General features: G+C 60.6%; 1 protein-coding gene across 1 annotated transcript in view; it reads right to left on the bottom strand.

The window, feature by feature from the left end:
• The window catches only part of DENND3 (DENN domain containing 3), a gene marked incomplete at its 5' end in the record, with an annotated part of 48,835 nt that extends 41,788 nt beyond the window's left edge, over positions 1-7,047 (bottom strand). Inside the window, 2 exons of the mRNA XM_080802525.1 lie at positions 763-1,021; positions 6,949-7,047. Coding sequence (XP_080658651.1) covers positions 763-1,021; positions 6,949-7,047 — 358 coding nt within the window. The remainder of the gene's footprint in view (positions 1-762; positions 1,022-6,948) is intronic.
• Between the last annotated feature and the right edge of the window lie 4,814 nt (positions 7,048-11,861).

The raw sequence follows: 11,861 nt of genomic DNA on the forward strand, positions 1-11,861 counted from the left end.
TGGCCAGCCGCCACCCCCTGTCCCTCCGCAGGGCCCATTTCTCGGCCACCCTCTGTGCTCTGCAAGATCTAGAGAAGGAGCACGAGGACACGAGGACAACCTCAGACGAACCCCCTGCGGTGCGCCTGGGGGAGGCGAACGTGTCTGAGCACAGCGGGCACAGGGCTGTCCTCACTATTCCTGGGTTGTAATCCCTGAGACCAGGAGACAGCAGCCGTTCCCGATGGAACCTTCCAGAAAGGAAATGACGGAGGGCAAGTCCCTACTCGGTTTTCTACATCAGCCACTCGGCGTTTCTCACGGACCAGGGGGAAACAGGAGGGGCGCCCGCTGCGGGAACGGACCAGGTGGGCAAAGCATGGGAGCCCGGGCTGTGGGTCCCAGGGGCGCAGAAAACAGGGTCCGAGGGGCCCGGACCAAAGCACACCCTGGGGGAGACGCTGCAGGCTCACTCGTCTTGATCCGCCTGCCGACCTCTGGAAGACAGACCCGCCAATCTAAGGGGAAAATCCCTGGAAAACACATCTCCCGACCGCACTGGCCAACCCCACAGCCCCTCGCCGGGGACTTGTTCTCCGACATGCGGGGGCTACACTACGTGGACTACGTATCCTTCAGCTCCCAGCCCCCCTCGATGAAGACAACTGAGTCCTGCAGTTTGACCTCAAGGCTGCCAGGGGTCACCAGCCCCATCTGTTGCCCTTTCTTGACTCGGTTTCCAGACGGCGCCGTGGGTGTGGCGGAAGGCGGGCCGGGGGATACCTGGGAAGCAGAGCTGAGGCAGGGCGAGCAGGTCCACGCCGTCGGGGACACTAACGTCTTCAGGAGCGAGGCCCTTCCAGGGCTCTGCTTTGGGCTTGTCCCTCTTCTTCCTGAAGGAGCGCCTTCTGGTCTTGCTCAGAGTCGCAGAGGGGACGCCGGCCGTCTGACCGTCCTCCTTAGTGACGAAAGGAGGCACAAACACGGACAGGACCTCTGGATCGAGAGGAGAGGGGCTGCCGACCCCCTTCTTCAGGGACACCTGAAGCAGGGACAAATTCGAGTAAGCCACCAGGTGCGGGTTCCGCACCCACGGGTGCGCCTCACCACCAGCGGCCCAGGACAGGGAGGAGCACGGAAGCCGCTTTCAGGAACCCGTGGGGCCGCGCCCTCAGGCGAGTCACCCCACGGCGCAGGGTCTGGTTCTGCGGCTGCCCCTGGGCACATGGCCTGACAGTTCCAAGCCTGGCCCAGAGGCAGACCCGAGCTCAAGTCCAGCTCTGCTAGGACCGCAGCAGTGAACGCCGCATCCCTGAGCTTCCCACTCCCGGGGGCAGGGTCGCAGGTCAAGGCCTCAACCCCAACGCCCCACACTGGAGGCCCCACATGCCCTCAGACGCTGGCGAGCAGGGGCCCCGCGTGCTGTCCGGCCGCTGCAGTCGGGGTGCCGACGCCCTGCCCCACACCAGCGGTCCTGTCGCCACTGACCTGGGGACACAGACTGAGGGGTGAGCAGAAGGACAGGCGGCCTCAGAGAGAAGAGACGCACCCTTCCTCCCGCAACCCAATGGTCGTCCCGGGTCTACACGATGGGGTCATTCGGACAGAACATTTAACTTGGTACCTGATTTTTGCAAAACGTTTCATGTTTTCACCCTTCCCCCAGATAATATAAAGAGCACGGGCTCTGCCCCGATCTCTGTTCTGTCTGGCTACGCATCCTGAGACAGCCAAGTCTGCAGAGACGGCTGCCAGGCTGTGTCCCGAGCCCCCAGACGAGGTCGACAGGCCGAGACAACGAAGTGGGCAGGTCAGCCCCAAGCTACCGGAGAAACAGAGAGGTCAAGGGCAGGAGTTGCAGGGCGGTAAGCATGTGGGAGGGTGGGAGGACGCCAGGGTGACGGAAGATTTCTGAGGCCCTCAGGGCATCAGGAAGGACATCACTGTCACTGGGAGAAACAGAATTGTCACTGGCAGGAAAGGGACAGCCAGCAACCTGGTTTCAGTAAGAATCGTGGAACCAAAGGGGAACTCTCACCCTTGGAGGACCCATACAACGCCGCCAGTAAACATACATCAGAAAGCTCGTTTTTATGTAATTTAAATTCAGGCAACGATTTCTTTATGTTGAGGAAAATGGTTAATACCAGTGGGAACAAAGACCAAACACAGGAAATCCATATTATTGGCTAATTTTTAAACCTTTGTGCATCAGGCAGGAAAGGAAACCACGTCTTGAGTTATATAAAACCTTTTGAAAAACTTCCCATCAAAATCCAGGACTCGGACCTATTTATCTGTGGATCAAACATCACATCCGGGAGGACTGGGCACAGGTGGCCACACTGTGCAGCCCCTTTCCTGCAACCTCCCCTCTGCCCTTTCCCTCCGCCCTGAGCTCCTGGGTAGGGCGCAGGCAGACTGTGACCCCCCCCCACCCCCCCACCCCCCGGGCTGACTCCTTTCCTGCCAATCCCAGACCACACCCAACTGCCTCCCGACAGGACATACGCAGTGGGTCCCTGAAATTATAGCTTCAAAAATGAAGCTCCTGCTGATCTCCCTAAAACCCGAGCTTCCACTCCTGCACACTCCGCTGTGACAGAGACAGTGACCCTCGGGTCTGCGGAGCCGCCCCAGCTCCTGCTCCTACTCCAGCTGTAAACCCGCACCGCAGGGCCACCGGCCTGAAAGGTCTCCAAGAGCAGCCCCAGGGCCACCCCGTCTGTGCATTTCCAAACCTCGCAGCCACCCCACCCGTGGTTCAGAGGGGGTACAGATTCCCACAAACTCATCCTTCAAGGTTTCTGCCAGGAGGATGACATCGCCTCCTCCCACCGGGCCCAGGGCACCCCATCTGCACCTCTGGCCACTCTCACAAACAGGGGGCACCTGGGGGGTTCAGTCAGTGAAGCGTCTGCCTTCGGCTCAGGTCCTGATCTCAGGGTCCTGGGATGGAGCCCCACATGGGGCTCCCTGCTCAGTGGGGAGTCCGCTCCTCCCTCTCCCTCTGCCCCTCCCTGCAGCCACTTGCGCATGAGCTCTCTCCCCCCAAATAAATAAAAATCTTAAGAAAAGAAAAAAGACACATGTGACCTCATCACGTGTCCCAGCGGGCAGTGGCTCCTACCACCTAGGGCCAGCTTTTGACCTGCAGACCCTCCGACGGGCCCAAACCAGCCTCCCAGACCCTCCCCGTCCCTCCACCAGAATGAAAACTGACTCTGTTCCCGTACGTTATCGTCACTACGACGCATTCCATGTGCGTATCACACGTGTGCCTGTGTCACAGAGCAGGACGACAACCGGGACCACACGCCTGAGCCGCGGGCCAGCCTGCTTCGGTGCCAGGGTGTCCCCAAAGCCGTGCGCCACTGAACCTCATCCCCCAGACACAAGCGCCCATGTTCCAGCGCTTCTCCCTGCTCTCCGCTCGTGACCAGCGCCCTCACCAGGGACCCCTCCCCTTCACCCCCACTGGAGGGAGACTTTCCTCACCTGAAGCCAGGCCATCAAGCCCCTGGCTCCTTCCCTCCTGGAGCACCTCCTCCCGCCTCCCCACCCTCCTCCCCTCCTGGAGCACCTCCTCCCGCCTCCCCACCCTCCTCCCCTCCTGGAGCACCTCCTTCTGCCTCCTCAGGTGCTGCTGGCTCAGCACCTTTGGAGCATGGATGCCCGCACAGGGGAACGATGCCACCTTCAGAGCTACTGGGAGGGAGAGGCGGGGACTGTACGGTTTCTCTCCGCGTCCCCAGTGCAGCAGAGGAGACGGCTCCCAGCGGGTGCTGCCATCCATCCACAGCCTGGGCTCCTCGATCTCGCAGAGCACACTCAGTCTGCGTGGAACTCAGTCGGTTCTCACGCTGACACCAATAAACTACCTCCCGCTCCCTCGACTCATCCGGCCGCTTAGAGTGAAATGGCCGAACGTCCGCCGACCGGGTACCCGGCAGCTCATCGCACACTGTCTTTCCTCTGAACGTATATCCTGGCTGTCTCTTCAGGCCGGATAAGCAGCACAGTCTCACGTTTAAAAGCCAACGACAATGCGGGAAGAATAATAAAAGAACAGAAAGGCAAGCCCTCCCCCGATCCTGAGACACGGCGATCAGTGCCCCTGCGCAGCGGGAGACACCGTCTTCCCACGTCTCCGGTGTTCATCAGTCTGATTTCTCCCTGCACACAATCAGCCCCTTCCAATAGTTCCACCAGCTTTCTTCCCCACTTACGCACACAGCGCAGCCGACTCTCCTGTCACAGCTGGGACCACACGGGGCCGCTCGGGGATGACTCAGTAGCGTACCTGCCCCGTCCCCTACCGAGGGACCACGGGTGTGCTCTCGGTTCTTCATCAAGCGCGCAATCCGAGCAAAGGCGGCAGTGGACAGTGCACTGCCACACATCTGCACACGTCCAACTGCGTAACCAGAGCAAGTTCCAGAAGGCACAGTCCCAGATCCCAGAGCATTGCGACTGCCCCTCCTCCCCTTCGGGCCAGACAAGGTCCACCTCCACGGACCGCTGATGCCCATTCCTGCTCTCCTCTCACAGGCACTGATTTACTAAGCCCTCCCCGGTAACAACCATTTCAGTCCGAAAAGCCGGAGCTAATAACAAAAAGTGAGACACACAACGCCTGCCTCCCAGCGTCACAGATTTATTTCTACAGATTACAGAGTGGCACTGATCATCATATAGGATGGGTCATCATTCGTGAAATAAGACGGGAAACAGATTTTTCTTTAATGCTCTAGAACTGTGCTGTCCACCTCCGTTAAGGGCCACGTGGCCATTGAAATTGAAATATAGTTAAAAGTAAATGAAATTTCAACTCCAGCTCCTCAGTGGCCACGCTTCAAGCACCTGGTAGCCACGTGCAGCCAGTGGCTGCCACACTGGATGGCACAGATGAGGAGCACAGGTGTCATCACTCAGGAAGTCTGGTGGACCCTGCTGCTCTAGAAACCGAAGGCCAGGACGCTCTCCACCAAGAACCGTTACAGTGTTGCCTTCGCACGCAAGAACTATGCTAGTGACCTAGTCTATGAGCACTGGTCTCTGTCCGCTCGGAGGGCTAGCAGTGGGTCCTTCCACACCCACGCCTAGTCTGCACGGCAACCATGGGGTGCAGGGAAATGCAAGCCCAGAAACTCCCATGGGGACCGACCTGTAGGCTCCAAGTCATTGCCACTAGCCTCACAGAGTGAACACCACCCCGTCCGAGAAATGAAATGGGAAGTTCGCACACCTTGCTACCCTCACATTAAGTTGGATGTTTCGCATACCTCTGGGCTTGTTCTGTCGCCAAGCAGGAATGCCTCAACGACACAGAAACGGGGATTTTCAAAGTTATAAAAAAAAGCCTCGGAGACGCTGGGAATAGAACTGCTGTAAGAGCAAAAGTAGCCAAGTGAAGTCATATGTTTGGTTAACTGGAACGTCAGCACCGGCCTTAAAGGAGGCGCAGTCCAGGAAGCCGGGCTGCCGTTCTCCTGCTCGCCGCCTTCTGCTGAACCCCTAGCAGGACCCACATGCAGGATAGAAAGGGCGAGAGTCAAAACGCAGAGCAGCAAGCGGCCCGCTCGCCTGGGAAAGCCGCGGCCTGTTTGGGTCAGGAAAGCACCCCTGTGCACACCGAAGCTGAATCACCCCACTCTGGAGACGCGTTTCACCCTGGGGCAACCGACACGTGTGTTGAAATCACCCAGAAGCAACTGAAACCAGGTCATTTCCTATGAGAAGAAAAAGGAGGAAATGCCATTTGGCAAAGTAGAGGCAGGGAGATAACTCGGTCACTGAGGGTCAGAGGAGACAGTGGTCAAAAGGGGATGCAGACATGGGGGGGCGGGGGGAGTAAGAAAGGAGGAGGGAAATGCAGAGACCACAGAAGTCAGCTCCGTGTGAAAGTCAAGGAGACGGGGTGCCTGGGGGGCTCAGTCGGAGAAGCGTCTGCCTTCTGCTCAGGCCATGATGCCAGGGGTCCTCGGATGGAGCCCTGCTCGGGCTCCCGGCCCCGTGGGCAGTCTGCTTCTGCTTCTCCCTCTGCCCCTCCCCCTCCCCTCCCCCTCTCCCTCTCAAGTAAATAAATACAATTTAAAAAATTAAGGAGATTAAGAGACATTTCTCCAGTTAATTTTTAGCCGTATGTGCTTCTCCTGCTGACCTCAGCCCTTCCACTCTGCCGCCCTGAACACTCCGGTGCCCCCTGTGCCTCCTCCGCTGTCGTCCAGAATGAGATACGGACTTGCCCAGATAACCGGGCGGTGGAGCGGGTAACCTTGGAGTCCTCTGGGCACCGCCACCCACCAGAGAAAAACGCCACAAACAGCGTCGTACGGACACCCCGAGCGCAGAGAGAAGGGGCACCAAGCGATCCCGAAGCGCGCGTCGCACAACCAAAACGCAGTGAGGGCGCGGGCAGGCAACGCGCAGTGAGAACGTCCCCGACTGTGCCTTCCGGGACAAGGGTCCGTCCCTCCGGCTGCCCCGACCCGGGGAAAGAGAAGGGGGTGCGGGGGCAGCCTTCGTGCGCGCGACCAGCAGCCCGGCTCCCCCGCGAGCGGCCCGACACCGCCACCCGCACCCCGCGCCGCTGCGCCTGAACGGCACCCGCACCCGCGAGACGGCGAGTCCGGGCACGCGAAGGACCCCTTCCTCGGGGACGGGAACTCGGGGACGGGAACCCGCGCCCCGGCCGCACCCCCTCTCCCTGCTCCCCGTCCCCCGCCCGCCTCCACCCCGCCCAGGTGTGCGTCCCGGGGCACCCGCAGGGGCGTCCTCCGAGCCCGCGCTCCTCTTCGGGGCCGCAGCCCCGCGACCGCTCCGGCGGGAGGACAGCCACGTCCCCGCACCCGGCGGGCCGCAGCGGGGGGTGAGCCCGGCCGGGGCCCCGCGCACCGCCCCCACCGCGCAGACGCCGGCGACCCGCAGCCCGGGCGCTCGCGCCTCGGCTTCCCCGCCGGGCCTTACCTCGGGGCCGCGGAGGCTGTCCCGGGAGGGCCCCAGCAGCGCGCACAGCTCCAGCAGACCCGAGGGCAGCGCCAGGTGCGGCGGCGCGGCCTCCGCCATGGCTTCTCGGCGGCCGCGGCCCGCTGGGCGCACCCCGCTCGGGCGCCTCGGGCCGCCGACCCGACCCCAGCCCCGCGCCCCGCGCCCTCGCAGCGCCGCCTGGCACGGCTCCCGGGCGCCCCACTGCCCGCCGCCGGGTCCGCGCAGGAGCCGTCCGCGGGGCGGGGCCTCCGGGGGGCGGGGCCGGCTGCCGCACAGGGCCCGGGGGCGGGGCCTCCCTGGGGGCGGGGCCAGCGGAGCCCGAGCGGGCTCGGGGGCGGGGCCTCCCTGGGGGGCGGGGCCGGCCGCGCCTGAACTGTGCCTGGGGGGGCGGGGTCTCTCGGGGGCGGGGTCTGGCCGGCGCGGCCGCGGGGCCCGACGCCAGGTCGTCATTTCCGAATCGGCCCGCGGGTCCCGGCGCGAGCGCGCTCTGTGCGCGCGCAGCCCCCCCCCGGCCCCGCCCCGCCGGCCGCCCCCTTCCCGGGCAGCTGGGGAAGGACTGCGTGGTGTGCGCAGGTGGCGGGCGAGGGCGTCCAGACCGCGGGGCCCAGGGCGTGAAAGTCACCTGCTGTGGCGGGCCCCGGGCCAGCCCTCCAGGGCGTGAAGAGACCCAGGAGCCTGGACCGCGGGGTGGGCCGGGCGCGGACGGCCGAAGGGGCTGGCGGGGAAGGGGTAGAACCGTCCGTTCCCGGTTCATAACCGTCGGGTCGACCTCGCTGGCCCTGTCCAGGGAGAGCTGGAGGGATGCTCAGTGGGTTGAGGGTGTGACGGGCATGATCCTGAGGTCCTGGGACTGAGCCCCGCATACAGAGCCCTGCTCAGCGGGGTGCCTGCTTCTCCCTTTGCTGTTCCCCTGCTTGTGCCGTCACTCTAGCTCTCAGACAAATACATACATACATACAATAAAATCTTGGGGGGGGACCTCAGTGGGAAATGATTCCAAAGGAACGTTTCTAGTTCAAATAATCTATGATGCATTTTTTTAAAAAACCTCAAGTGCTTAATAATAGTGTCAAACATCGGTCATCAGCCTGAGAAGAAAGGGAACAAGGGAATGTCAGAATCACTGGGGGGGACGGGGTGGGCCTGGATCTGGGGACGCAGGGATTCCTCCATCCCTCCCGGCCTGCTGAGGCCCCTACCGCCTGCAGCCTGACTTCCGGGATCGGAGTTTCGCTTACTAAGTCACCTACTGGCTGTGGGTCACTGCTGGTTCTCATTTAAGTCTGAAGGCCATCCGGCGTCCCCGGATCTCACTGGTCTCCAGTAGACAAGTAGTTACTGTCACTGACTTCAAAAGGACAGGTCTTGCCCGTCCTTGTCTGGCTCTCTCCATCGTGTTTTCACTCTTGGTGGACTCCGCACAGGGCAGAGTGGAGTTACCTGTGATTCCCCAGTGCCCCGGAGAGGCTCACTGATGTGGCTTGGAGGCATGAGCCCCTCCAGGGAGGCAGCAAAGCCCTGGGCTCCGGGGGTGTGGGCTCGAGCCTGGCTCTGTGTGAGCTGTGGGACAGCCAAGCTCCTCACCTTCCTGTTTGTTCAAATACGCTGGGTGTGGTCAGGATTCCGGGAGGTAAACACTTGGCCTCTGTCAAGATGGCCCAGTGAGGCTCGGGCTAGAGCAGCGTCCTTTCCTCCAAGACGTACATGCAAGAGTGGGTTTGAGGAAAGGAACTCCGGGTAGGAATGGGCCCGGGCCTGGCTCCGGCCGTGCATGGGGCCATGAGATTCTGCTTCTCGGGTCCTCACTCCTTAACCACCCGAGAAAGCCTGAGGTCCTCCAAGGGCTCCTTCCACACTGTGTGCTTTTCACTAAGTCCTGGAGAAAGCGCTGGTGGGACACACAAGTGCAGATAACCAGCCATCAAAGGCATTGGTAGAAAAGCCTCATAAGGGTCCCCGAGAGGCAGGAGAGGCCGACGATGCAGGCGAGGGAGAAGGGGGCGCATGTGGAGCCTGGCTAACAAGACCACCAGCGCAGGACGTAGCCTGGCCCTACCCAGGAGTCAGGGAAGGGGCAGTAGGCCGGCCGAGAGCTCGCTGTCCCTGTGCTCGCTGCACAGGGGCTCTCGCTGCGGGCACCCCTCCCCCCAATCCTGCAGAGCGGCCTTGCTGCTCTGTCTCACTCTCAGGATTACTGTGGAGAGCAACGGAGAAAATAGATATGAAAATTGTTTGTAAACCGTGAAGGACAGAGGCAAAAAGGGGGGGAAGGGCGCGCCGTTGTGGGCACGCCGAACCTCACAAAGCTGCCCACTCTGAAGAGGGTAATTTTGTGCTCTGGAATTTCACCTCAATAAATTATTTTTTAATGGAGTTTATTTTTTTTAAGATTTATTAATCACCTAGAGAACGCAGGCTCGCCTGCGCGGTGTGGGGGAGGGGCAAAGGGCGAAGGAGAGGGTCTCCAGCAGGTTCCCCGCGGGGCTGGATCCCACAACCCCAAGACACCACCTGAGCCAAAACCGAGTCTGGCGCTCCACCCACTGTACCGCCCACGGGCCCTCTAAGGGGGTTAGAGGACACAGTCTCAAACCGTGGTGTGTAGCAAATTCGCCTTGTGCATTTCAGCAGTGGTTTAGGCGTGAAAATTCTTTTAAATATGGGGAGTAGAGGGAAAGCTTCAGAACATCGGATTTGGCAATGATTTCTTGCACATGATGCCAAAAACACAGGCAATGAAAGAGGAAATAGATAAATTGACTTCATCAAAATTTAAAGCTTTTGGGGCATCAAAGGACACTACCAAGGGCGTGAAAAGGCCACCCACCGAATGGGAGAAACAGTTGCTTATTTCCTTGTCTGTAAGACAGGGATGACGGCCACCTCACCCGCTACTGTGGAAGAGCCTCGTGGGGAGAGCGGGACATGTGAATCTTTACAAGTCCGACCTCGGGGTATGGCCCCAGTGTCTCCAGCCCCACCCCTCCCTGTGCCTCTCCTGCACCACTCAGACTTGCTCAGGGACCCTCCCTCCGCCCAAATGCATGGTGCTTTCCTCCTCCCTGCAGGCTGCCCGGCACACACCTCCCCTGTACAGGGGTGGCCGCATTCTCTCAACTCCTCCCCCAGTGGGAGGGGCTGCCTCCCTCTGAACCCTACAACCCTCGACTCACCTTTCCAGCCTCCTCATTCTCAATCACCTGCTGCAAATCTTGATTCCGATATTTGCCAAGTATTTGACCTTGGGCCAGCGACTTTATCTCTCTGGGCCGCGAAAGGAATAGTACTCCCTACTTCTCAGGGCTGCTCCGAGGGCCAGCGTCGCACAGACCGTGGGCGATGGTCAGGTGCAATCGGCGTGGCCTTCTGTCCTCACGCTTTACAGGAATTATCCTCAGGGCCCGTCCTCTGGCTTCAGGATAAGTAGACACGTATGACCCAGAGCACAGCGCGCGGACACGTGCACATGCGGCCGAGCCCAAACCCTCGCCGCTGAATGCGCTCTGCGGTGCCCCGGGGCTCCTCGCCACGCGCGGGGGCTGTTCGTTCTGTGTTTGTTGTACGTCCGTGTACACGGGCTCCCGCACACACGGGCTGGGATTTCAGCCGCACTGGTGAGCGGACGCTGAGCAACGGCTTTGTAGCCCGCCCTGTGTTCCTTTGCAATGAATTTATTTTCACGCAGATGTGCGAAGGCTTCCAGCGGAAAAACAGATCTTCTCTCTTCCCTGTGCTTATCGGCTCAGCTACCCCGCTTGTCCTTTCTCCAGGGTCCAAATGCCCCAGGGGTATGTCCTCTTTCCACCCCTGGCAGCCTGGGTCAACCCTCCCCTGAGGCTTTCCGGGCCGGCTCCCTCCTCAGCCTGCCTCCCACCCCACAGCTTCTGGGGAGCCTGCCGCCTTGCCCTTTGGCACCGTCACCGGACGTTTGCCTGTCGAGCATTTTCTGTTATTTCTTTTGAATAAATTCATCCTGCAGGGTTCCAGGGCATGTTCCTCCCCCTTCCCTCGTTCGGTGTATGTCGAGCCCAGGAGACCAAGCGTTCCGGAAAGATCCGGGGCACCTCTCTCCTTCCCCAGCAACACGGAGCTGCACTACAACTGGTTTTTAAACCATTAAATTATTTATTCCTCACAAAAATCCAGAGCCAAGGGCTCGCTGGTTTTCCATGTGAAAATATAAGCCAGGCTTTGACTTTTCTGGGTAAAGTTTGCATATCACCAAAGAAAACCACGAGTCTGAATAAAAAGTTTTCTCCAGGAAATGAGCGGACCAACATGTTGGGAGAAAAGGTTCACTGTGAAGCACTCAGACGCGATCACTTCCGTATCCAGGCCGTCTGAAGGCACTAGCTAGGAAGGCACCTCACCCCCGAGCCTCAGTGTCCTCATTTCTGTTGGGGTGTTTATTGAGCACCTACTATAGGTCTGGTCCTATGATAGCAGCTGGGCGCACAAAGAATAAAACACAAGCCTCCTCTGCCCTCCCCCCAGGAGCTCGTGGGCCGGCAGGGGCGCACCCATGGGAGACAGGGAGGCAGACGCCCTGAGGAATCAGAGCCGTGTTCCGGGGGGGCTCAGGCAGGAGGAGAAGCCCCTGAGACCAACCACGAAGCTGAAGAGGCGTTTCCCAGGGAGAAGAGGAGCGCACGGCAGGCGAGGCAGAGGGGACGGCGCGGTGTGTGCAGAGCCCACAAGCGAGTACTTGGGTCCTGCAGCCGAGGAGCTGGCGAGGGAAGTCTGTCCTGCCCCCGCTCTGCCCCGGCCCCGGAACAGGGTCCACGGCATGGCGGCGGCCACCTTGCCACACGCCTCTGACCTCCCGCCCTAAGCAGCTAGAGAGCCCCGCTGGCGAAGGTAGTTTTCTCTCCCAAATGTTCACGAAGAGGAGG

The sequence above is a fragment of the Martes martes genome, assembly GCF_963455335.1.
Source record: "Martes martes genome assembly, chromosome: 4".
NCBI lineage: Eukaryota > Metazoa > Chordata > Mammalia > Carnivora > Mustelidae > Martes > Martes martes.